At 31.7% G+C, this 26,165-nt stretch overlaps 4 protein-coding genes across 4 annotated transcripts; all 4 read right to left on the reverse strand.

Moving 5' to 3' along the window:
* Positions 1-557: 557 nt before the first annotated feature.
* On the reverse strand, positions 558-4,130 carry HELRODRAFT_171405 (hypothetical protein; the record flags this gene model as incomplete). Its single annotated transcript, XM_009018123.1, has 5 exons — positions 558-662; positions 720-971; positions 2,940-2,984; positions 3,932-4,049; positions 4,117-4,130. The coding sequence occupies 5 exons, from the start codon at positions 4,128-4,130 to the stop codon at positions 558-560; spliced, it is 534 nt and encodes a 177-aa protein (XP_009016371.1).
* Positions 4,131-5,232: 1,102 nt separating this feature from the next.
* HELRODRAFT_171406 (hypothetical protein) lies at positions 5,233-7,645 on the reverse strand (the record flags this gene model as incomplete). Its single annotated transcript, XM_009018124.1, has 6 exons — positions 5,233-5,292; positions 5,797-6,016; positions 6,109-6,290; positions 6,354-6,590; positions 6,654-6,816; positions 7,329-7,645. The coding sequence occupies 6 exons, from the start codon at positions 7,643-7,645 to the stop codon at positions 5,233-5,235; spliced, it is 1,179 nt and encodes a 392-aa protein (XP_009016372.1).
* Positions 7,646-15,121: 7,476 nt separating this feature from the next.
* On the reverse strand, positions 15,122-16,101 carry HELRODRAFT_171408 (hypothetical protein; the record flags this gene model as incomplete). The annotated part of the gene is made up of 3 exons (XM_009018125.1): positions 15,122-15,149; positions 15,475-15,734; positions 15,979-16,101. The coding sequence occupies 3 exons, from the start codon at positions 16,099-16,101 to the stop codon at positions 15,122-15,124; spliced, it is 411 nt and encodes a 136-aa protein (XP_009016373.1).
* Positions 16,102-22,128: 6,027 nt separating this feature from the next.
* Positions 22,129-25,735, reverse strand: HELRODRAFT_171409 (hypothetical protein; the record flags this gene model as incomplete). The annotated part of the gene is made up of 4 exons (XM_009018126.1): positions 22,129-22,209; positions 23,319-23,452; positions 23,627-23,783; positions 25,487-25,735. The coding sequence occupies 4 exons, from the start codon at positions 25,733-25,735 to the stop codon at positions 22,129-22,131; spliced, it is 621 nt and encodes a 206-aa protein (XP_009016374.1).
* Positions 25,736-26,165: the final 430 nt, after the last annotated feature.

A 26,165-nucleotide genomic window follows, 5' to 3' on the forward strand; every position in this document is an offset into this window, starting at 1 on the left:
TAACTTATTTTCCGAATTCATGCTGCAAATAAGGCCATATTTTGATTCCGAATGAATCATCAGTGCTTTTTGCTGTTTATATAGGGAAATATTCGTTCACCAAAAAACTTTATTGAGAAAAATTGAAAAAACGAACTACAAACATATTAACGCCAAACATTCGGTAGAATTTATAGAATATTGTAAAAATTATGGTCTAAAAATTAAAAAAACGATCTACAAACATATTAACGCCAAACATTCGGTAGAATTTATAGAATATTGTATGTATATGTGTATATATATATATATATATATATATATATATATATATATATATATATATATATATAATGAATACAGATTGATATTCGAAATTTTTTTATTCGTTTTGTTCTCTGTTGACATTCACATTTGCGTTGAGGAATACTCAAATACGAAACATCATTTAAACTTTTTTACCACATATTTCTACATCTAATTATCACATTACAAATAATATTGGTTCTGGTTTTGTGTCATTAAATAGTTTCACATATTTTTTAAAAAGTTCCTTCGAGAATTCCAAATTTAAACGTTCAAAACATTGATTTTGGGGCGAAGTGTTCTTTATCCCATTTTGTCATCTCATCCTTGACAATTTTTTCCATTTGCTGCTGAGCATCTTGTGATCCACTTCCAGACTATTTAATTGATGTTAATAATTTAAAAAAATTATTTAAAATCAGTTTAAATCTAACCGCTGCTATATTGTCTATTAATAGACCAATATTTTCTCTTCGTTTAGCTTTCGCAATTTCTATAGCTTCTAATTTATCCAGAACACAATCGATTTTGGACACGATGCTACCAATGGCATGTTCCATTCGATCCACTCTTCTTCTCAACAATGCAAAAACTTCGCTATTTGCATCAATTTCTCCTTTTTCACCATCACTTTCGTATCCTTCTTCCTTGTCTGATCCTTTGGCCATTTGTTCATTGATGGATATCTTCAAATAATTTGCGATAAATTTGTTCATGTCAGATTTTCAGTACATGTAATTCACGCTTTGTGTTATAACGAAATATTTTAGATATTGTCAAACGTAAAAACATACTAAAATATTAAATTGAATAAGTGTCTATGTGTAAAATTATCTTAATGATTTTATTTAATTTTAAGCGAACCGGGAATTCGTTCGAAACATTTTTTGCATAGTTGCATACTTAACAATTGCTGCGCTATAATATTTAATCGAAACTGCACCAACCATCGTAGTTGTTGCTTGGACATCAAATAGTTATCTAAAGAATAGCACTATCATGCCATTTGGACCAAACTGAAGTTGTAAACATTTAAAATTACAAAAGATGTAAGAACATCTGTAGCGTATGGGAGTGACAAATTTTGTACTTAATCTTAAACTCAAACAAAATTCACTCAATTTTACTTATAATAATCAGAATGTTTGTGTAGCAGAATTTATGGCTAGCACTAATCATTCTTTGAACTTAGCGTATGAACTTAGTATCTTAGCTTCTGCTGCTGAAAATCTATTAGCTTTTCTGAACTATTGAGACTAAGTTCAGTAACGATGGGGAAGAAGCAAATGATAACAACAAATAGGAAGAAAAAGACACTAATTAATTTCGCTACCGTTCCTTTGTTTAAACAATATAAATCAAAGCTGCAGTGAAAATGATTTGTTAAAAATCGAAATAGGTCTCTGCATGATGAGTTAGGATAATAATTATATTTTTAATTTCAACAAATTTAACTATTTCCAATAAAAAAATTATATATATTATAATATATATATATATTATAATATATATATATATATTATAATATATATATGCTGGTAAAAGACCATAATGCAATTATTAATGAACCGAATTTCTAGTGCTGACCAGTTTTTTATTACATTCGCTATATTCTCTATATAAACTGCAATGTTTTACCTATATATATATATATATATATATATATATATATATATATACGTATATACCGGTAACAAATTGTTTTTATCTAAGTGTTTCATAAGCTCCTTAGAAACTAATCTTTCAATTAATTTTGACAAGAACGACAGATTTGATACCGGTCTATAATTATTAAGATCAGAATTGTCTAATTTTTTCTTTTTCAAAAGAGAAATAGTAGCATGTTTTAACATAGCTGGAAACTCACCAGTACGTAAACATAAGTTTATAAAATCAGTCAAATATTTTGAAAACAATCCGACATATTTTTTTAAAAAAGTGTGAAGGAACACAATCCAGTGAACAAGTTTTAGATGGAGAGTTCAAAACTGCTTCAACAATTTCGCTTTCGTCGTAAACAGGAAAAACTGAAAACAAGTTGCTGCAGCAGACACCAGACATTAAACTTCTCATCATACACCATCGATTCTCGTATATTTTTAATTTTGTCATAAAAGAGTGTAGCAAAATCGTTCGCTTCAAAGTTGGTAGATGAATTTGAAGTTTTTTCCTTGCACAACAGTTTATTTACCACAGTCCAAATTTTTTAGGGTTTCTGTTATTTTCAAAAATGATTTTTTTCCAAAACAAATTTTTTTTTTTGGGCGAATAAAATTTTTTTTTTCGCAGAATAAAATATTTTTTGATCGCAGAGCATTTTTTCACACCTCCCTATCATGATGATTTAAAGTCTTTCTGTACTTCCTTTCCATTTTTCTACAGTATGCCTTGGACTTTGAACAATCTCCATTAAACCACGGCGTCAACGAATCATATTGACTTTCAACCACGTGTCCTGGTGCTATTATGTCTGCAATTCTCCTCAGTTCATTCACAAAAATCTCTAACAGCGTTCCCATATTATCTTCTTGGCATGGCCCCTCCAATCGGGGATTTCGAAATTTACAATGCGAGATTTTCTTCATTTATGCGTCGCCAGGATCGAACCATTTTTTACTTCTCGTACCTATAACTTGATTGATTGACAAACAAACCTGGATTAATCCATGATCTGATAACACTCCACTGGGAAAATCAAACTGTTAACGATAGGAAAAGAGCGAGAAGTAACGATCAAGTCCAAAACACCACCTAATTCATGCGTTGGTTCGCTAATATAATAATCGTCTTAAGCTCAATCAAAGCAAGACGCAAATTCTTCTGGTTGGAACTAGGCAACAGTTGTCTAGAATTAAAATTAATTCAGTTATCATTGAGGGCTCAAATATAAACTTCATTTCCAAAGCTACAAACATGGGTGTCATTTTTGATTCTAGGCTGGCAATGACTGAACATATCAAGTTTTTATCTGGTACTGCAACCCTACAACTGCGAAAATTAAAAATAATCCGCAAAAGCTTAACCAAAGATGTTATTCAAAGTTTAGTGCATTCGTTTATTCATTCTAGACTGGATTACTGCAACAGCTTATTTTATGGTTTGCCTGAAAAATCGTTATCTGTGTTTCAGTCAATTCAGAATCGGGCAGCTAAGATCGTGGTTGGTGCAAAAAAGTTTGACCATGTTACCCGATATTCAGAGAACTGCACTGGTTGATGGTCAAAAAATGAATTTTGTTTAAAATATCAACAATCATGTTCAAATGTATGAAGGGAATAGCGCCAGTTTATTTGAAAGAAAGGCATGCACCGAAACAACTGTCTTTTAAAACTGTCTGCTTAAGGTCTGATGATAGCAACTTGTTATGTGTGCCCCAAACCAACTTGAAAATGGCGGAGAGAAGTTTCTCAGTAAGTGGACCAGCCTTTTGGAATAGTCTACTAAGTTATCTAAGACAGCCCGAACTGACAGAAAAATCGTTCAAGAAATTATTGAAATCATTTTTGTTTTCATTATAAAATTTGGTTTATCATAGCAATTCAACTGTTTTTTTTAGATAGTGCTTTTGAGAATTAGCGCTAAACAAATTTTCGAATAATAATAATAATAATATATATATATAGAATAAAAAATTTAAAAAAATAACTTTTTGACTTTCAAGATCGTTTTGCATTTTACGCAGCTCGTTTTCATCCAGCAATCTATCTCCGTTGACATCATACTTCGAAAACACAGCTTCAATTTCAGAATCTGCGTAACCCCGCCTGCATATTCAAAATATTGTTACAAAATTTTGCCTGCTGAAACATATTTTTAAATGATTATATTTACATGTTAAGTTGCATTTTGTATTAAACGGAAATGTGTTGATAATCATTTAATGTTAACTATCATTTTTTTTATTAAGTCAAAATAACTTGATGTTACGATAACTAAAAATTGTTCACTTGCATTTTTAAATCATTTCTCCACTCGTCAAAATCAACCATTTTGTCATCATTCGCATCAGCTCTGTTCATTGCTCTCTGAATTTCAATAATCTTATTTTTCTTCAAATTCAACTTCGACAACACGTTATTAGCCCTCTATAAATGCCATAAATAATAAAATTAATATTATAAAAAAAATACAATTGATTTAAAAATGATGGCACGATGAATGTATTCGATTTTGGGCTGCACGAGGGTGTACTGGTTAAGGTAACCGGCATTGTTGATGCTGTGCCGGGTTTGAATGTAAAGAAATCCCGTCTATCCCACGCAAGAGAGTGCTACGCGTTGATTCACATTTATTTATACACTCTGTGTCTGTTATAATAATAATAATGTGCTCAGTCGCTTGTCGTTGTGCTATATAAAATGACATCATTATTATTATTAAATATCGGGCATGATAACTTGGCACGAGTCACGTAATTCGAATACAACGAGCAGTCAGATTAGTGCAAGGCACGACGGCCTCGATATTTTTTATTCTTATTTGTATCTTCCGGGTCTTTTCGTTAGTTTTAATGAACAAATGTCTTGGTCAAAAGATAGAAGACCCATTAAACATTGCAGAGATGTCGCTATAAACTTTTTTATCGGGTGTCATGTTGTGTGATGAAATTGGAATGTAAATTTGTAACTGACTTCAGTACAGCACCGGAAGACATCCTCAAAGTTGTACGTTTTAAATATCACCCAAGTCAAAAACAATGGGGTACAGCATAGTGCTCATGTCATAAACATGGTCTGGTGTGTTGCATGGGGCAAACACTGCCACGGGACTTGGTGACAATGTAACGCCCATTCAGTCCAAAACTCTACTTTTGAGCAAGGATGACGACAAATGATGGCACAATGGGTGAAGTTATTAATTATGACACTGGAAATTTTATTCTCGTAGATAATTCAAAGTAGACACTGGAAATTTTATTCTCGTAGATAATTCAAAGTACTTCATGCCCTATTTGTTGAAACAGAGAAGAAGTCGAATATGTAACACCGATATGCGATTTTTTGAAACCTAGTTGTTAAATTTACTTAAAATTATTTTCGTGGCGTTTATGTTTCATAATTTATAAAATTTGCATACATTCTATTTTTTAGCAAGCTGTTTCTTTGTTTTACTGATAATCCACGGTCAATTAAAAACTCGTTTTGAGAAAAATGGACATATTTCCAACTGGCCATAACTTTTTCCTCACGATAGATTTGAGTACCATTTTCAGGAAATCATCTATATACAAATTATTGATTTATGGTGTTTAATGCTTGTACAGAATTTATTCAGGATTATCTCAGCATCTACCTGACTTTCTTAATGAACAGTTGCGCATCAACGTTTCGAATGTGAATTGTTTATTATCGATTAAGCACGCGATGTTTCTTTTTTTGTTCTGTATGCTTGGATGTTGTATTTTATAGAACATTGCAAAGCGTTCATAAAACGACCAACATGCGCTATTTAACTCAGTACATAATTATAGTTAATAATAATAATATTATTTATTTTTCAATTTAAATAAACCTGTTTGAAATATCCAGCGACATCAATATCATTTGGCTGATCGGCCAGTTCAGCTTTCACTTCAGAATAAGTGTCGTTAATGATGGCCAAAAACATGTTGAGCAGTACAAAGAATACAAAGAAGACGTAAAGAATGAAGTAGATAGGACCAAGAACCCTGTTTGCTTGTTGCAATGCTTGAAAGTTGAAATCACCCAAGATGATGCGAAACAATGTAAATCTTAGATTTTGTTTATATTTTTTTATCGGGTTAATTTTAATTTTTATCAATGTGAATGAATAAATAATACACTGAATATGAATAAATATTACATTGAATAGGAATAGGTACTGAAATCAACTGCTTGAGTTCCAAACATAAGGTATCCAAGTTGTGCAAAAGCCAGAAAAATTATAAAAAACATAATAGCAAATCCTCCTAAATCTTTAGCACTTGCTCCAAGTGTGCTGGACAATTGAGACATTGACTTGTTGAAACTTATGTATTTGAAAATCTTCAAAAAAATTTGTTTTTCATTAAATCATACTGATTTATTTTCTATTTTTAGGGGTTTTACTTTTATCCAAGCAAAAAAGACCATGATGGCCGTTGCCGCATTGAAAACCACTTGCCAGTAGCTGATGAAATCGAAATCCACATACACATTTGGATTTGTGCTCACTTTGTCAAGAATTTTTCTGACTTCCAAAAAGCAGTAGATATTGAAACCTATACAGCAAATGCTTATCAATAAAACAACTATGTCCAGCACATTCCAAAATTCTTTGAAATAGGAACATCGAAGCTTTTTTATCTATTATGTTGTATTTTAATTGTAACAACCATTAAAAAAAGTTGATAACATTTTTTATCTAACCTCAAGGATTTCTTCCACAATATAATATATGACAAAAATGCAAAAAATTATTTCACTGGCTAGCACAACGAAATCTCCGATAGTGTTGTATCGCACCAATTTGACAGGTCTTATGACATAAGATGGTACAATTCCGCCTGTTGGAGGCAACTCTGCTATCAATCTGTGTCAAGAATTATAATTTGTTTTTGTGTGACTTTTTTTAATTTTTAATGATTGTTTCTATTGAAAATAATGTTCCAACAATATGGCCAGTTTCTAAATCATATCAATTAGGTATATACATCTTGGCATTATTAGTTTTTCGACCTTTTTTGATAAATATAAACGCACAGTCGTGATGTTTTGTGCTGGTATTGCTCTATCTTATTGTTTCCATTATAAATTACTAAAGGCGATAGCAGATCTTTGTCACGAATGTTTTTCTGATAGATGAACTTCAAGACAAAGGTGCCTCATTGAGATACTCTACAGTTAAACAGTTAAAATAAAATACCCATGATGTCGCAGACGTTTCTATTTAAAAATCTGCTAGTATAGTCCGATTCTTACATGAGTTGATTTAGGAAATTATTTTGCTTAAAATTTTGTAAATGATCAATGAAAAATTGCATGTCACAAAATATGCGCAGCTTTCAATATGCAGATTAAAACATGTATTCAAGTTTATCTCACTTTACAGTACAGAACAGATTTATATTCGCGTTGTAAACTGTAAAATCGATGAAGACAGCTCTTGTTCCCCTGTCTATCCAAAGATTGTTTTTTAGATTATTGATGATTATTTGCGATGAATTCATGGTTGTATTGAGGTCAATGTAGTATCCTCCGCCGTCGTATGAATTAACTACTGCTGTCATTCCAGAACCTTTCAATGTCTTCTCTGAGCTGTACGTCCATCTACGAAATTTTTTAAAACGATATTGAAATATTGGTGAAAAACTTATTGAAACAATTGAAATTTTCAAAACCTTTATCCTTATTACGTGCATCTGTGAATGTTCATATGGGTGGAGCTATAAAAACTCCTGCGTCCAGCGTCATATAATTAATTGGTCCGACGATTTTGACAAATTACAAAATTAAAGAGTTAACGAGACATGTTAATAACGTCACACGATCAGGTTAAAAAGCAATGGAACTGCGACGTTTTTTATATGATGCACTATATCACGTATAAGCATGCGTGTGTAGTGTAGTCAAGTGTTTGCCAAGATAAATGCACAAATCTTAGGCAATTATTTTATATTCGCTTTTTTTTATAGTTGAGTAACAAAAAATGGTTTCCGATCCAGAATTTTACTGAGTGGGCAGAGCTGGATCGACCAGCAGACAAATGAAATGTCTGGGGCACGTAATTTTTCAAGTTTATGAATTTTTTATTTGAATAATGACATTACAATTTGGCGTTTATGTGTACAGGTACACGTTTATAGCGTCCCATTTGCACAATGTAAAGTTTCTCCTAGAATTCACGAAAAATTAAATGAAGCAACTGCATTTCACAACGGAATCCCGCCGAATCGTGTTTTTTCATAAATTATCCAATTTAATAATCGAAAATGAAAAAAAAAACATTGCAAGTATTTTGCGTGTACGCTACTTTTGGTTAATGATATGAAATAATTTAATAGTGGTTATGCAATTTACGGTTTTCTCTTAGAAATCTCGACGTTATATGAAACACATTTATTTTAGTTTCTTGTTAATTTTTCATCTTTTGGTGTTTTAAAATATAATTAAATTGTCTGTTTTCAATAAATGAAAGTAAGAATTAGGCTCTGCAAAAAATTTATGGAAATCGAAAATGGAAAAGTTTTTAAGCTAAAATCACTCAAAGAACAACTGAGGCCACGGAACTACAAAATTATTTTAGATATGTATTCACTCATGAAGAGGACGAAAACATATTAACAGCTTATGATAATTCAAGTTGTAATATCTTTAGTAATAACTTCCAAATAAGAGCTGCAGTAGTTGAAGAACTAGCATATCTAAAATTAGATAAAAGCCCAGGAATAGATGGTTTGCATCCAAAATTCTTGAAATAAGTCTGAATAAAAATAAGAAAAATGTTGACAACCACTTATAACAAGTAGCCTTACTCATCCATAGAAGATTAGAAAAATGCATTAGTAGTGCCCTTGTTCAAAAAGATGACAGAAGCCAATCAATCAATCAATTAGCTTATAAAGCGCTATTTCCGCGATGTTCAACAGCGCTCATCAATGAATTTTGAAAACAGATTGGTCTTGAGATCCGCTCTGAACTTCGCTAGTGATGGAGAAGTAGGTAGAGAGTTCCAGAGAAAAGGACCAGAAAAAGCAGATTTGGCAAAAGAGTATTTAACACGAGTTAAGAAAAAGCGAGAACAAGAAGACGATCTTCCTATTTAGACTTTAACTCCTTGCTACCTGTATCTCAATCTGGTTTCAGACCTGCTCACAGTACTGAAACTTCTTTACTCAAAATACACAATGATATTATCATGTAAATCAATCAACACATACACACATACAAACACGACTGACGTATTTATTGTTCCACAGAGGGAATATATTCACGCAGCAAAATGCATACACACAGACAGACGAAACCACAAACAGAGAAATATTAAATAAGAGAAAGACACACTTGACCGCAATTCATCACGACTGGTATGCAAAGTATTACAGACGAGGTAATTAGATCCATATGCAACCATTTTCGCATGTGAAACTAAAACGCCAACGCGCAGGCACCTTCTCCTATATAAGGAGATGCATCATTAAGCAGAGGGGGGGGGGGGGGAAGAGAAACTACAGAAGACACACACGGAACTACACGACAGACGAGACGGGAAGGAGAACATAAGACATACACGAGTCTACTCGAGAGACAGAACAAGACGGGAAGGACACAACATAACTCACACAACAGATAGGACTCAAGACATACAAATAGATTTTATTCGTAGCATTTATTTTATATATCACCTTGTTTTGGAAAAAGAACTGTAAAACTAAAATGGGTAAGTTTGTGTTTAATTCGCTGAAATATAATATAACTAACTAACATAATAACTAAGTCGCGTAAGTCATCAATTTAATTCGTCACCACTATACATTCGTTTACGATAATCGAGTTTGATCGCGAGCACCACATCAGTGATCCGCTAGTTCCCTGTTCCTATGTGGATACATTATTCATCGCAACATCAAGATAGAGGACCAGAACTATCTACATAATAACACAACATACAAAGAACAGCATCCACATAATATGGTGGAGAACCTTCAACATCCTCGAACACCTCTAAGAAAAAAACCCCACCGAGAAAATATGAACTGAAAAAAAAGAAAGAAAACAATCAAAGAAAAGAAACAAAAAAAAAAGAAACAAAAGAAAAACTAACAAAGTAGAAAAATAAGAATCTCTGACGAACTACAAGTAGCAGGTTAGTTTATCATTCGATGCGAACATTTCATTCAAACAATGACGAAACATCCATATGACACTCGAAGCAAAAAATCTGGCAGCGATAAACTTAGTGAACTGTTTAAGAAAAACTATAGATTTTTTAACTTCAACCAATCATCAAGCAACCCGCAACAAACAACTTCTTCGCATCCCGTTCCATCAGCACCTCAACCCAGTCTACCACCTTCATCACCCAACACACCATTACATCCACCACTGTATCCACAATTAGACGTTACACATTGTTCATCACCATTACCTCCACTACCAGATACACCATCGCTATCATCTTCACCACATCACGATCAACACACATTACCACAAACGCAATTAGAATGCAATGCAACAAAAGCGAACACAACTCAACAAATCGCGCTAACATTACCGCAATGCACACAACCTATTAACACTGTCACACCAACTGTTTCACAATTACAAGCAGCACTACAACTTATTCAATCAGTAGCACAACCACATTTTTTACCCGAACAACAATCAGTGTTACAACACTTTCAATCGCCAATACTAACAGCTACATCAAATGCACAGCTACCAATACCTCAATCACACGCATATGCGCAACAACAGCCAAAGCATAATAACGCACCTGCAACATTAAGCGATATGCAAACACTCCAACAATGTTTCAAACACCATCCATCAACGATCCAACATACCCGGAATCATTCGACGGCAGTCATCAAGACGCACTAACTTGGTGGCAGTACTTCGGGAATTGGCTTACTTTTAAACACTGGCTTCCAAGCAACGATGCGAATACTCAAAGTCAATATTACGTCGATAACATGAAAACGATTGTCGCACTTTTGAGTTTGCTTTTCAAAGGTCCAGTACTTCATTGGTTGAATTCATTACCATCGCACACCAAAAGTTCATACAACGATTTGAAACGCAGTTTTCACGAGCGTTACAACCCTAGTAATTTGCGTTGGAAAAATTTGAAAAATATTTGGTCAGCGAAACAAGGATTGTTTGAATCTGTTGATGATTATTTTTTTCGTATGAGTTCTATAGCTTCCACGGCAGATGTCGACAAGAACGATTACAACTACTTCGGCGCACTTATTGGAGGTCTACGTGACGATATCAGAAGAGACATCACCATCATGAAACCAAATAACATTGACGAACTTTATGAAGCAGCGAGGTTAGTGGAAAACAATTGTTTACATAACTCCCATAATAATGAAATCGCTAACACGCTGATGAGATTAGAAGAGTCAATTAATAATATAAAAGTTGCAAGAGTTGATGATAATGAGAACAAGTTGCGTAGTCGCGAGCGAGATGATTATGATTACGACAAAGACCGCAGATCAGATCATTACAATAATGGGAAATCAAGAAATCGTAGTGACAGCAGACCAAGTAGCAGTAGATCTAGATCGAGTAGATCACGTTCAAACTCTCCTAGAGACAGTAATAGACAGCAACAGTTTCTTCCACGAAGCAAGAGCAACGAGCGAAGAGTTAGATATTACGAACCAGTTAAACAACTAACACTTTATAAATGCAATAACTGTGGAACAGAACACACATCAGGAAAATGCCCATCTTACAACAAGCAGTGTTTCAGATGTAACAAGATGAATCATTTTTCTGCAATGTGTAGATCGGTTAAATCAGAATGACGTTTCGCTGCTACTCGCATCAAACAACAACAGCACTCGATATCATTCAACACACGACACAACACACGCGACAGTTCAAAGTTTGACACCCATAACAGCAATATGATTAACATTCGCATACGCCAGCATAATTATAAAGCATTAATTCACACAGGCGCTAAGGTATCATGCATTAATGAATATGTTGCAAAACGCTTAAATTTAACAAACCATCATTTATACTCACAGCATTCATATTTATATGCAGCAGATGGAAAACCAGTTAAAGTTTTAGGCATTATAGACACTTAAGTAGAGATTCAGAATTTAAAATTACATATCAAATTACATGTTATAAGAAATTTAAGCCATAATATTATTTTGGGTATCGATTTTTTAACTGATCATCAAGCTACAATTAGCATTAAAAATAATACTATTTCGTTTTATGGGGCGTTTAGGTTCAATTAATATATCTGATAAGTACTTAGGAAATAATTTAGATTGAGACTTATACATGAAAGCGCAAATTTTAAAAATTATTCTATATTTTATAGGTAGCCAGTGCAAGAGAACAAGATAAGGATATATATGAGAAAAGAAAGGGGCACGAGCAACTAGACGAGCAGAAGAGTTAAAAGCTTTACTTAAAGGATAGAGTATAGAGTCAGGAAGACCATAGTAGAGCGAGTTACAATAATCAATCCTAGATAAGACTAACGAAGTAACAAGAAAGAAAAGAGTAGGATCATCAAGAAAAGGCAAAAGTTTTTTTTATTCTACGTAGATGAAAGTAAGAGCTTCTAGCAACACTATTAATCTGAGAAGAGAGAGACATAGTAGAATCAAAGATAAAACCTAGACTACGAAACTTATGAGAAACATCAAGAGTTTTAGAATCAGGTAAGATAATAGGAGGAATAGTAATAGAGTGTTTAGATTTATTAGAACAAATTAATTCAAACTTAGAAAGATTAACTTTAAGACACATAGAGTCAGACCAAGCGATAATTTAAGAAAGACATAGAGATAAATTATGAAGAACACTATTGAGATTAGATGGAGGAAAAGAAGTATAAATGTAAGAATCATCAGCATATAGTTGACTAGAGAAGGAAAAGTTATTAATAATACGAGGTAGTTCAGAAGTATAGAGTATAAATAGAAGAGGGCCAAGGATAGAACCCTGAGGTACCCCGAAAGTAAGAGTAGAGGAGTTAGAAGTAGAATTATTGAGAACAACAGAAGAAAAACGATTAAAGAGATAAGAAGTAAACCAAGATAGACAAGAATCAGTAATATTAAAAGAAAGATGCAGCAGTCTCAAGAGAATAGTATGGTCAACAGTATCAAAAGCCGAGGAGAAGTCAAGAGCAAGAAGAAGAGTAAGATTACTATTGTCATTAGAGAGAAGGATATCATTGTGTATTTTGAGTAAAGAAGTTTCAGTATTGTGAGCAGGTCTGAAACTAGATTGAGACACAGGTAGCAAGGAGTTAAAGTTTAAATAGGATGACAGTTGATTAAAAACTACTTTTTCTATTATTTTAGAGATGAAAGTAATATTAGTTACAGGTCTATAATTAGATAAAGAGGTAGGATCTAAGGATGGGTTTTTAAGAATAGGAATAACAATAGAATTCTTATAAGAAGTAGGAAATTTAGAGGTGGAAAAAGATAAATTAACTAATTTAAGAATGATTGGATAAAATATTGAAGAAAATTCTTTAAGTAAATCAGAAGGAAGTAGAGAAGGTTGTAGACGACATCGAATTAATAATTTTAGTTAGTTCTAAAAGATTTATTGGAGTAAATACAGAAAAAGATTCAGTAGTAAGTTTAGTAAAGTTATGAGAAGAAAAATTAGAATTAGATGTTCTTAAATAAGTAATTTTATTTACAAAAAAGTCATGAAACGGTTGAGCAGAAATAGATGAGTGAGAGGATTTTTTATGTAGAAGTTTAGATAGAACAGACCACCTATTTTTAGATTTTGAAGCAGATGTTATAGAATTTCTAAGAAAAGTAGAGTGTTTAGAGAATAGTAGATATTTATAATTAATCAATTCAGATTCATAGATAGAATAAAGAGAGTTAGATGGATTTAACCTATAGGCTTTTTCCAATCTTCTAACACTTTTCTTGGCTACTACACAAGCATAATCAAACCAAGGAGCCTTACGAGAATAGAGCCTATAAGTAAAAGATTTAAGAGGAATAAGCTTATCAAGAATAGAAGTAATGTAGATATTAAAAGCATAGACAAAATCATTAACATCAGAAAATAAGGTAGTATCAAAAATAGTTTCAGTAAGAGATTGAAGAAAAATATCTTTATTAAGAGAAGACCAGCATCTTTTAGAAATAGACATAGTTGAATTTGAAGGAAGAAAATCTAATGAAAAAACGGATTCAATAAGAAGGTGATCAGAATAAGGAACAGAGCTAGCAGAGATATTAATAGGCTTAGAAAAAGATGAAGCTATAATAAAATCAATAGTGTTACCAGAAGTATGGGTAGGAAAAGAACAATATTGAGTTAAGTTAAAAAGAGACAAAATATCATTAAATCTACGAGTGTAAGAACATGATAAATTATTGAAGTGCAAGTTGAAATCACCAGAGATGTAGAAAGGAATAGAAAAAGAGTAAAGAGAACCGTGCAACTACGGACCATTATGTCTGACAAGTATTGCTTGTAACATTCTAAAAAGAATTATTAAAAGAAAGATCATAGAACACGTATCGGAAAATAGTATAACTGGCAGAAGGCAACACGTTTTTTTAAATAGAAGATCATGTCATACAAATCTGTTGGAATTTTTTGAAACGGTGTATGCCAAACTTGAATAAGGGTAAAGCTGTAGAAGTAATTTATCTTAATTCTGCGAAAGCTTTTGATAAAGTGCCGCACAAGCGATTACGCACAAAACTGGAAGCTGCAACTATAGGAGGAAAATTGCTGAATTGGTTAACCAACTGGCAGGCGCATAGAAAGTGGTTATCAGAAAGACCTATTCAAATTGGATAAAGGTCACAAGCGGTTTACTTCGGGGCTGGGTTTTGGGACCATTGCTTAGACTAACAGGCAAAGATGATCTATTCATATTTTTTAACTTTACGGCGGGCTGTAGCACAAGAGGTCACAAATACAAACTCTTTAAATAAGGGGCAGGAGCAATAAAAGGAAGATTTTTTATTTCAAAAATGATTGAACATTAGAATAAGCTAGATAAAAAGATTGTTGCAGCTTATACAACGCAAGCAATGAAAGTCAGACTCAGTCAAAAAGGATTTTAATCTCATTTATTTGTCATAATGACAGAGTGGTTTTTACACTGAACCACTATAATATTTGTTATGTTGTGCTAAGAGCTTCTAAAAGTTGCCAGGATTGGAGCCAATTCTGAAATGTGAAATTATGTTAAAATTCAGTGAACTGTGTTTCAGGCTAGAACACAATCGATAAACAAAATAAATATTTTTTATCCTTTAAACGTATTTTTCATTTTTGTGAATAGTAATTTCATGTCAAAAATAAAATTGTGGCTGCAAAGTGGTTTACGTTTGTTTTGATAGAAATGCAATTATTTGAGTTAAATGTCATCGCCACTCAAGTGTAGACATGTACAAATAGCAAATTTGACGAATAAAAAAACTTCAATAACTTCAGTTTTTGAACTTAAATACAAAGAGCATTGCTAAAAAGTGAACATTTGATAAATTCTTACGCTGTTCCATTTTTAACTCCAAATGGTTCCGTGTCAACGCTCTTCTGCGAATATGATGCGTAACAAGATTTTATCTGACTTTTGAAATCATCGGGAATGAAACAGGACTGATTTGTGACTCTAACTTGGCGTAGTCTCGGAACTCCTTGAAGCTTGTTTTCATAAAATATAAATCCGAACCCTTCATAGATTGACGTGTCGTCGTTGTAGCGTTTTTCCCAATTTTGATACAATCCAGGAAGAAGAACGTTGTTCAAATACTAGTGAATTCATTCAATAAAATTATTTGCCTCTCTTTATTTTAATCATTAAATGTTCGCATCTATTTTTTAAACACGTTATCTATAGCTATAACTATCGTGATAACTATTCAATAATACCAATAGTAAACTGGCATTTTAATAAATATAAATTTGTCTCAAGTGTTTGTGAATGTGTGTAGGTGTGTGTGATTTGTGTGCAGCGTGTAATTTAAAATTATATCTTACGTCAATTATATCTTACGTCAAAATAATCGCCTGGCGAATTCATTCCAAGGAAGTTTGATCCGGGGTTTTTGTTGTCTCCAGGTGTCTGAACGAACAACGTGGTCAGAACATTTGCGTAAGTGAACATCGTAGGACTCATCATGCCAAACGTCACTAAAATAATACAAAATATTTTGTTATAATGAAATATTAAATGGCATTAATTTTTCAACATTTTTACTTATCTCTCTATTTTCTCCTGTTTAATAAAATAAAAATATTTTTTGTGCCTGAAATAAAATTCTTACAAATAACATTCCAACTATTGTTCTTTTCGTAATTTAATTTCGATTTTGTAAAAAGTTATTAAATAATGCTATAAGTTTTATATTTTATTATATTTAAGTTTAATTCTCTTTTTTTAATTTCCTGCAATTAATTACATAAATGATACATGCTTGTATGTGTATTCATTTTATTTCAAAACTTTCTTTATTTTTATTGAAGACTGAAATATAAAACGCGCTTATATAGCCTCGAACAATCAAAAATAAAGAAGACATGGCAAGCAAATGTGAACGTAAAAAAATAAAAACGACTTAGAACGAACCAGTAAATAAATAGTATAAGAAAATGACTAAAATAACGCGCGTTTGATGCTATTCGAAAATTATCATTCATATCTCTTTAATACAAATTATAAATTAACGACAAAAATTATTCGTTTTTTTAAATATCAAAGACTTTGAAATGACTATTACCTTCGGTTATTTTTAAAAAGTTTTCAAATATTTATTAAACGGCAATCAAATTATAGATTAGTTCTGGCATTAGAAAAATAAAAATATTGAAAGTTTTTTAAGGTCATTTTGGATGATTTAGAAGATGTTGGATGATCTTATTAAAACTTCAAAGATTGCGTTTGATTTATTTATCAATGAGAAAATATGCAGTTTTGTTTGTCGACGATTCGGTAAAAGTTGTGTTATTTTCTGTGTTTGACTGTAAAAATAACTGGCTCTGTCAAATTTTTATAAACTCAGCCAAATTTTGATGTTTTTTTTGTTTTTTGGTTTTTCCAAGAGCATTCAAATAAACGTTCAACAAAAAATAAAACTTTGCGTTTGAAGCAGTTTTGTTCATATATCGGAAATCTTGAACCTACGGATTTACGATAACTTGACGATCGTTGGAAGCTACTACACTGGTGTTGGAAATAGAGATTATTGAAGTTATAACATTCGTGTCAGTAATAACGAGCGTTAAAGTTTACAACAGTTTTAAAGTTGACTTATTACAGATGTATGACATAAAAACAGAATATAAGTCATGCATATCCGTATTAATATTGAATAAATTGGCCAACGAATTTTTTCTGAAGCCAAACTAGTTTGAAAAAGTATATTATGTTTGTTGAGGAAATTTAACAATTTCTTATAACCAATTAAAATAAGAATAAGAAAGAACCAATAGGCGCAGACATCATGCCCCGATATACGTATTTCTCTATTACTTAAGGTAAAGTGGGGCAAAATGCCGCATGGGGTTAGAAGCCTAAGTTCAGTTTGCACGAAATTTGTTTAAGTTGTTAAACTAATTTTTAAAAATTAGAACGCACCCTTATTATTTTGAATATAAAACCACGCCGTTTCTCCATTTGTTTCTTCTGTTTCAAAGTTTTATATAATTTGCGGGTGAAAAATTGGTCGTGTTATAAATTTTGTGTTCGGGTTTTTAATTAATTTCTTTATAATAAGATCGTCATTTGTGAAGAAAAGAGGTTTTTTTTTATAAAGAAAAATCATTTTCAAATATACAAAAGTAGCTTCTAATCGGTTAGAACCATTTTTTGTATTTTTAAATTAAATTTATTCTTAGCATTAATTCGTTAATGAATGGCTGTCTATCAAATTCAATTGGGGCTTGCACTCCAAGTGGTTGGTCTGACAGTGACTGTTTTGTAAAATGGTTGCAACAATTTGTTTCCATTGTCATATCATCTGTGAATGACAAACATCATATTTTTGGATGGTCATCACAGCCATAAAACATTGGAGTCAGTGATGTTTGCTAGAGATAATGGCATCGAACTCTTAACTTTTCCACCGCACTGCACGCACAAGCTGCAACCCCTTAATAAAACTTTTTTCAAGAGTTTGAAGTCTTTTTACAAATTTTCAGCCGATTCATAGATGATGGCAAACAAAGGTCGGAGAATAACTTTTTATGAGATAGGTTCGATTTTTAAATAAGCCTATTTCAAAAGTGCTAGAATTGAAAAGGCAGTGAATGGTTTTGAATCAACAGGACTTTGACCACCAAATATTGAAATATTTTCCGAAAAAGATTTTCATCCATCAAATTTAACCGATAAACCATTACCATCATCTTCCAATGAAGATATAAATTTACAGTCCGACATTTTGAGCGAAACAATGGTTGATAACGATGCAAATCAGCCATCTTGGAGTCTATTGTTTGACCAATTAAAACGTCAACACCACGAACTAGAAGAAGGAAAACTGAAAAATCTACATTATTAACATCAACACCAAACAAGTTGATACTTCAAGAGAGAAAAAAAAAAACTGTGGTAAGAAAGAGCCAAAGTCAAAAGTCGTAGCAGGTAAAACAAAAAACAAAACGGTTGTCAAGCGATCTAAAGATTTGACTCCTTGTGGGACACGTTCACAAATTTTTTGTAATGATTTCACAGGATTTCAATGGAAAAAATGCCAAAAATGTAACATTTGGAATCATAGGCTGGAAGAAGACCATCATGGAACTTTTATTTGTATCAATTGTGACAATAATTAGCAATAAAAATAAAATTTTTATTTTCTTTTTATCCAATTTTTATTTTATGTACAAAACTGTTAAAAATTTTTTACATTTCGGATTTGAAACTATTTTTAAGGCTTATTTTAATAGTTTTTCTAAGGCCCATTTCATAGAGGTCTACGGTTTGGGTTATAAAACATAGGAAACCTATGTTTGAACAATTTAATTTGTAAAATTAGATAAAGGACATATCAATCTAGTAAAATAATTACTAATGTTATAGAAATATTCCATTTTTTAGATGTAGTCACTTATCAAAAGCTTAACTATGGCTTCTTGCCTCACCCTATCCTACTATTTATCTACAATATTAGGCTATTTATGGTTCAGAAAATATTGCCCGTATAATGAACAGTGAAAGTATTTTTAAATTGTGACACCAATTTTTTAAATAGAATGAAATTACGTAGCATACAAATTTTTATGAAATGTACTCGAAAGCTTTTATCGAAATGTAACTGAAAAGCTGTCCATGAAAGTTTTTGCGTTTTTTACTCCCTATTGTCACGAAATGTCAAAAAAATTGTAACCCTGAATGTCACAATTTTTAACCACTCCTCTTGAAAGTTGACACTTAGTTGCTAACAAGTAAAAATATTTAATATAATTATAATCAATCAATATTATGAATAATGATTCACAACTGAAAATCAACGTCATCTAATGCCTTAGAATCTAAATAAAACCGTGCATAACTTCATGAATAAAATGAAAAAGAACAAAAACAAAGTATCAAAGTAAAAGAAAAGTAAAAGAAGCAAACTTCTTTGATAAGAACTTAAACAATTAAATTTTAGAAAATTTGTTTACCAATTGTTTTTAACAAAACTTTTATTATTTTGTAATAGAAACTGAAAAAGAGCTAAGTGTCAATGAACTTTTAACAGCCTTCCTTCCTAACCCTAACCCACCCTCCAAAAGTCACAAATTTTTGACCTCCTCACCCACTCTCTCCCTTTAAAGCATAATACTCTATGGACAGCTTCGATAGTTTTTCTAATGAAATTTTGTTGAAAGTTTTTAAGATGCTACGGGTTTTTTAGACTTAATCAAAAAATGATTTTTTTGAATTGTAATTTCTTAATTAACAGATTTTTGTTCATTTTTTAAAGTAGAAATGGCAATTAAATGATTTCACTATGTCACAAGTAGAATTGCAATTAATTTAAGCCATCTTAAATTGAATTTGAAATTGAAAGCACGTTAATTCTTTTTTCCAGTTCTTAGTGTTGAAATCATTCAATAATTTTGAAAAAATATCTGAAATGAAAAAAAAACTAACTTGTGCATAAAATCAGAAGGAAAACACAATAGATGATCAGTTCACGCAAGGTTGTTTTAATTTTGAGATCACTGTTGTTTGCAACATCCTCGATCTGCTTGGTAGCCCATATCGCTATGGTGAGAATGTGAACGTTCAGTTTAACATATTGTCTAAATATTTATTTTGTTTGTTAACTATGCTAACTTACATCGGAGTCCTCTCTTTAAAGAATGAAAAAATCCAGTTGGTTTTTTTTCAGTTGATGTACTTTTTCCTTTTTCGTCATTTTTAACATTTGCTACTCCACTTGATTCCATCGTGTTTAGTTTTGTCGTCGTAACACGACACACCACTTTTCATATTTTTTGCCAATTTGCCTGCAAGCGTTTCGATTGAATTGCAAGTTTGAACACCTGCCTGCTGATCCAAGATTTTCAAATCAACACGTTGTTACCAAGGTGACTTCGATTGATTTACAAACAGGTTCATAGCGACAAATGGAAAACAGCTGCTTAGAAATGCTTATGACGTCTCTGCTAAATAGTACCTACCTACTCAACAATTCCTGTGTCGTTGTGTGCTACACATACACTTAGACTCTTAAACATTTTTAAAGTTATTTTTGAATTTGGTTATTAAAAAAGATATTTTTATTTAATTTAAAATAAATAGTAAATATTTATACCTGTATAAGGTGAAAATTAAAATTTGACACCAAAATGAAAATTGTAGTTAGTTCATATTCGTATTCACGAGAAGTGCATTGTTTTGTCTTCTAAATGATTTGTGCATCTATTATTATTTTCTTCATCTACTCGAAATCTTTACTTTTAATAAACATAAAATTAAGAAGATTTTAGAAGACTAAAATTAATTTTTTCCTTCATTCAAGACTTTTCGACATAAATTCTTTTTATTTGATTGAAATTTTTCAAGTAATCGGCAAAGTTTTTCTTTACAGAGCATCATTATCGTGATAAATTTTAAAGCAGTCACTGAAAAACGGTGAAGTCTTGAAACAATTAAGGTGCACCCACTTTAAATAATGCAAATTATGATAAACTAATGTTTATATATTTTTAATAACTTCATTGTTCCCCCTTATATTTCTACAATTTAGATAACCTGTAATCAAGGCTGTTGTCAGGATTTTAATTTGGGATCATGTGAGGATTTTTTGAAAGCAAAACAATGAATACGTTTTTGAATGCATTAAAACCATGCTTCAACTTAAGAAAGTTTCAGATTAATGTACAAGTTTCAATCAAAATTATTACCTTAATATTAAACACGCATTTTAATTTAACTTAAGCGGTCTTCAATCGTCTTCTTGTTCTCACTTTTTATCATTTCTGTTAAACGCTAAACTGCTTTTTTGTCCTTTTCTCTGGAACTCTTTCTCCTTTTCTAACTACTTCCCCATCACTTAATTCATTGACAAGTGATGTTGAACATCGCGGAAACGTCGCTTTTTCAATAAATTGATTTGTAAATTGATTGAATGAATGAATGAATGAATGAATGAATGATTGATTGACTGACTGACTGACCGGTCGATTGATTGATTGTTTTTTTTTATATTTTTTAACTTAGTAGTAGTAGTAGTAGAAGTAGTAGTAGTAGTAAAATGAATGAATGAATGAAAGAAAGAATGAATGATTGACTGATCGATCGATCGATCGATCGATTGATTGTGCATAATTTATTGTTTTTTTTATATTTTTCAACTTATAAAATAACAAAATAACAAGAATAAAACTATTTCAGATAAGAGCTTGTATTTAACTAAATATTACTAAATACTAAATAATTATTACTCAAAAAATGTTTTCTCATAAATATCTGAAGAGAGTTAATGCTAACAATTTATGTATATTTGATATTGTAAAATATATTCAAAATTTCACAACAAAGTTATTTTTAGCATAAAACATCAATGATACCCAAAATTGTTTGTCTGCAATTTTATGGATGATAAAACTAAGAAATATTAAACATCACAGATAGCGAAAAGTTTTCGTTAAAAATTTTTACATTATATTCATTTTAAAAATAACGTAAATTACAATGGTTCACATTATTTTAATTATCCCACTTATCCAATTCTTCTTTGACCACTTTCTCCATCTGCTGACGTTTTCTTTCCTCTGACGGTTCGTCACTCTGGTATTTCAATTTGGAATTGTATTTTAAACTTAATTAAACGTAGAATGTTCAGTAAAAATAATAATAGCTTTAGGTATCCTGTTATAAACAATAAATATATTACATAGATTAAATTAAAACTTATTGTAATATAACCTTTTCAGTATTTAAAATCAAAATGAGGACCCGAGTTCAATGCAATTTTACTTATATTTACTCCATATTCATAAGCATGGCTAAAAAGATCATTCGAATTCGTAGAATTCTGTGTTATTAATAACTTCACCAACTCACATTACATCAACGTCGTTTTTTGTTAGATAATATGTTCACAAATCTACACGTTCACAATTCTTCAAGAACGGAATTGCTATGTCTGATTTCCGGATCATTTGCCTATATTTGCTATTACCATAGTCTGCGTATTTTTATTCACAGCAAAAATCACTACTTATCTGTCATTCAAGCTTTGGCATCTCAGTGGTGCTCTTCAAAGTAAGGGAGCGAGATCAGTAGAGTAGCTGGAGGCGTCACATGCTGTCTGAAACTGAAACCAAAACTCTTGATATTGCACAATTAAAAAACTATAGTTTTTAATCTGTTCGATTGCATAAAGCGATGTACTAATTCAAATAAAAGTTGCAAGAACGTGATGCAAGCTAAAAACTTGGTAGAGTGCATTGAAAGGCTAGAACAATTGATTATGTTTTTTAGAAATTCCAGAAAATTAGACTCTCAACAAAAATGATTGATGCCAAAAACTTAGCTGAAGACTTTAAGCCACTCACTACCAAAAACGAAACGTCAATTTGGTAAATAATGCAGCAGGATCCAGAAAAACCTTGAAAGCAATTTGTTTAGCTCTTATTAAACACGTGTTTCTCATCAATTAATGAAAATTTCGAGTAAATAATAAATGTACAAGCTCGTGTATTGAATCAACAGCTAAGGAACTATCGTTTCTCCCGTTCGACGTTTATTTTAAGTTTATAGAGCTCTCACAGATGGGCATTTTATTACATTTTCTAAAATACAGTAAGCGTTAAATTTATTAGTAATACAAAAATGTTCTATTATATATAGAACTTTTTATTTATTTATTTTATTTACGTGAGTTTTGCTCTTACATGTTTTAAAAAAGTTGCTAGAAGAGACGATTTTGTGTTATTTTTCAGCTCGTTATATTTGCTGTTTTTAAATTCGGCTGCTTTCAGATCTGCTGTACCAGCCTCATTTGCCCTGTAATTTATGTACCTCTTTGCTAGTTTATGGAAAATGTAACATTCCTTGTCAATGCGCGGTCAGTAACTGAAGAGTAAGTGTGTAGCTATCAGACCTTAAATTATTTCCCTTCACTAAATTCACAAGTACTTTAACCACTGGAATTTGGTTTCCTGAAACAACTTCAAAATGAGGTCATGCCTGGTTGGTTTACCAGGGCCTAATCTATAGAAAAGGCCGTGGTAGTTTAATGGTAACTCTGAATCAACCTGTAGGCCGCCGAAAAGTGAAGTTTTCATCTGCTCCATATAAGATATAGAGATTTTTTTTAAAGAGCTTGTTCCATTTCTCTTGTGGAACAACTTCCACATCTAACAGTTTACAATAAAATAAGCACCATTCATCGTACACTTGTTGTCTCAGTGCATCCTCATAAACATCATCATCGGGGAGCATTGAATCTTGAACGGCCTAGATCGAAGACTAAAAAGCCTAAAGTGCCAAGCCAGCTACATAAACAAACTTAGACCTTTCAAACATATAGGTAATCATGAATATGAAAATATGTTAAATTTTCTATTGAATTTGACAAATTTGTCATCAAATATGAGTTTTTTGAAAATGTTTAAAAAAAATTGCCAAATAATCGTTAGTTTAAAATCTGATGGTGCTTTACTCTGAGACAACTAAATATAAAGTTTAGATTTTATTTAAAATGAAGTAAGTGAAATAAAAAATGACAAAACATAAAAAATGCATCCCAGGGTACTCCATCCATGGCTCTATCTTTATAACAGCCTACAACTCCATTGGTGATATTTTTAGCAAATATTGCATTTTCCCCCATCCCATGTCAGCACATTCTTGTTACTACGGATAATCTTATCTATAACCTTTGCATTTTACGAAATTGCACTCGCAAAGCTCATCAGTGCTATATAAATAATTTTCTCAATTAATCCTCACAAGTCTAAAACACCGCTTGTGGGAAGGCGTCCTTACCAACAGAAAATTTAACTTTTTTAGTTTGATAGAAAAAATTTGCTGACAACAACAGTATCAACAGCCGAGGAAAAGTCAAGAACAAAAAAAAGAGTAAGATTACTATTGTCACTAGAGAGAAGGATATCATTGTGTATTTTGAGTAAAGAAGTTTCAGTACTGTGAGCAGGTCTGAAACCAGATTGAGATACAGGTAGCAAGGAGTTAGAGTTTAAATAAGATGACAATTGATTAAAAACTACTTTGCTGATTTACCTAGAAGATATTTTTATTTGTGAGTCTGTTATAAAATTTATCTCATTGTTATTGCACTACAAAAATCTTTGACTCTGAATGACCCTGAGACTCTGACTCCAATATACTGCTTTAAATGGCATCACAAAGACTTTCGGCACTATCATTTATAAACTGCTCCTGAACGAATTCTATAAAACGTTATCGGGGAGAAGCTTATCATTCGTGTTTTCACCAGCTAGAACAACATTATCACCAAGATGTGAGGTTATGTCCAGCACAGAAGCAAAAAAACGTGTGATTGAAACAGAACCTGATCCATAGATGGCTAATATTACAATAACTCTATGCATTATCTTTAACTTTATAGCAAGTGATTCAAAAGCTGTTAACAGTGACATTTAAAGGCGCTTAAAAAAATTTTAAAATAAATTATCAGGCCGTGATGTTGTGGATCACTCGATCTGAAACAGTTGACAAAAGAAAAATCTGGAATTTCAAAACAAATCTATGCTATGTCTTTGTTAAAACTAAATCGTCTAATTCGTCACCGAGTAACTCATGGACTCTATCATTTTTTGAGATAATTGGTCCAATAATATTCAATAATAATTTAATACAATTATGGCAGAATTTAATATAATGACGAAACAAGCTTTCGTATCATTACCATTTTTGTCAACAAAATTTGATTTGACGAAACAACCAAAATTTTAAACTCGAATTTGGTGTAGTATGAAAAATTTCATTTTTTTAAAATTTCAAAACAATGAATATGAAATACTGACTAAATGATTCATTCGTTACTAATGAAATATACCGCAAACAATGCTTTTACCTCTGATATGCTGGTCATCAACTTTCCAATATTTTCTCTCCTCTTTGACTTGGCTCTTTCAATAGCCTCCAACTTGACGAGGACAGCATCAACTTTGGAGATGATGCGGTCGATCGAGCTCTCCATCCTGTCCACTCTCTTCTGCAGTGCCACAAACGCATCATTTTGAATCATCTTGCCGTTGTTCGATTTGGATTTGTCGTTGACATCCTCATCGGTGGTTTTGTTAATTTTGTCAATAACTTCCATGTTTTGGTTGAGAGCAATCTGTTTAATGTTGAAAGATAAAGATATATATATATTGGATTAAGACTGTCAAAAATGCAATTGTTGATGAATATCACAGCATGTTCTGCATTAGTTAGCTTCCTGTCTAGTTTTTCAATTTTTTAAAGGGTTGATCGTAAAATTATTCTCAAGTTTCTTGGGTTCAAAACCAAAATTTTTGTTTATTTTAGGCATGATAAAACGAAAAAGGCTTTTTTCGGTATTCCTGTACAATCTTCGATGTTCAAAATGATACGTTGTGTATGTGGCCACATGCTTAAATATATATATATATATATATATATATATATATACATAATAAACTGTATAAATAATAACTATAAATAAACTGTTTTAAATGATTGTCAAGTATTCACTTTGAACAAACAAAGAATCAACAAGATAGAGACAC

The sequence above is a fragment of the Helobdella robusta genome (assembly GCF_000326865.2).
Source record: "Helobdella robusta unplaced genomic scaffold HELROscaffold_20, whole genome shotgun sequence".
NCBI classification, from domain to species: Eukaryota; Metazoa; Annelida; class Clitellata; order Rhynchobdellida; family Glossiphoniidae; genus Helobdella; species Helobdella robusta.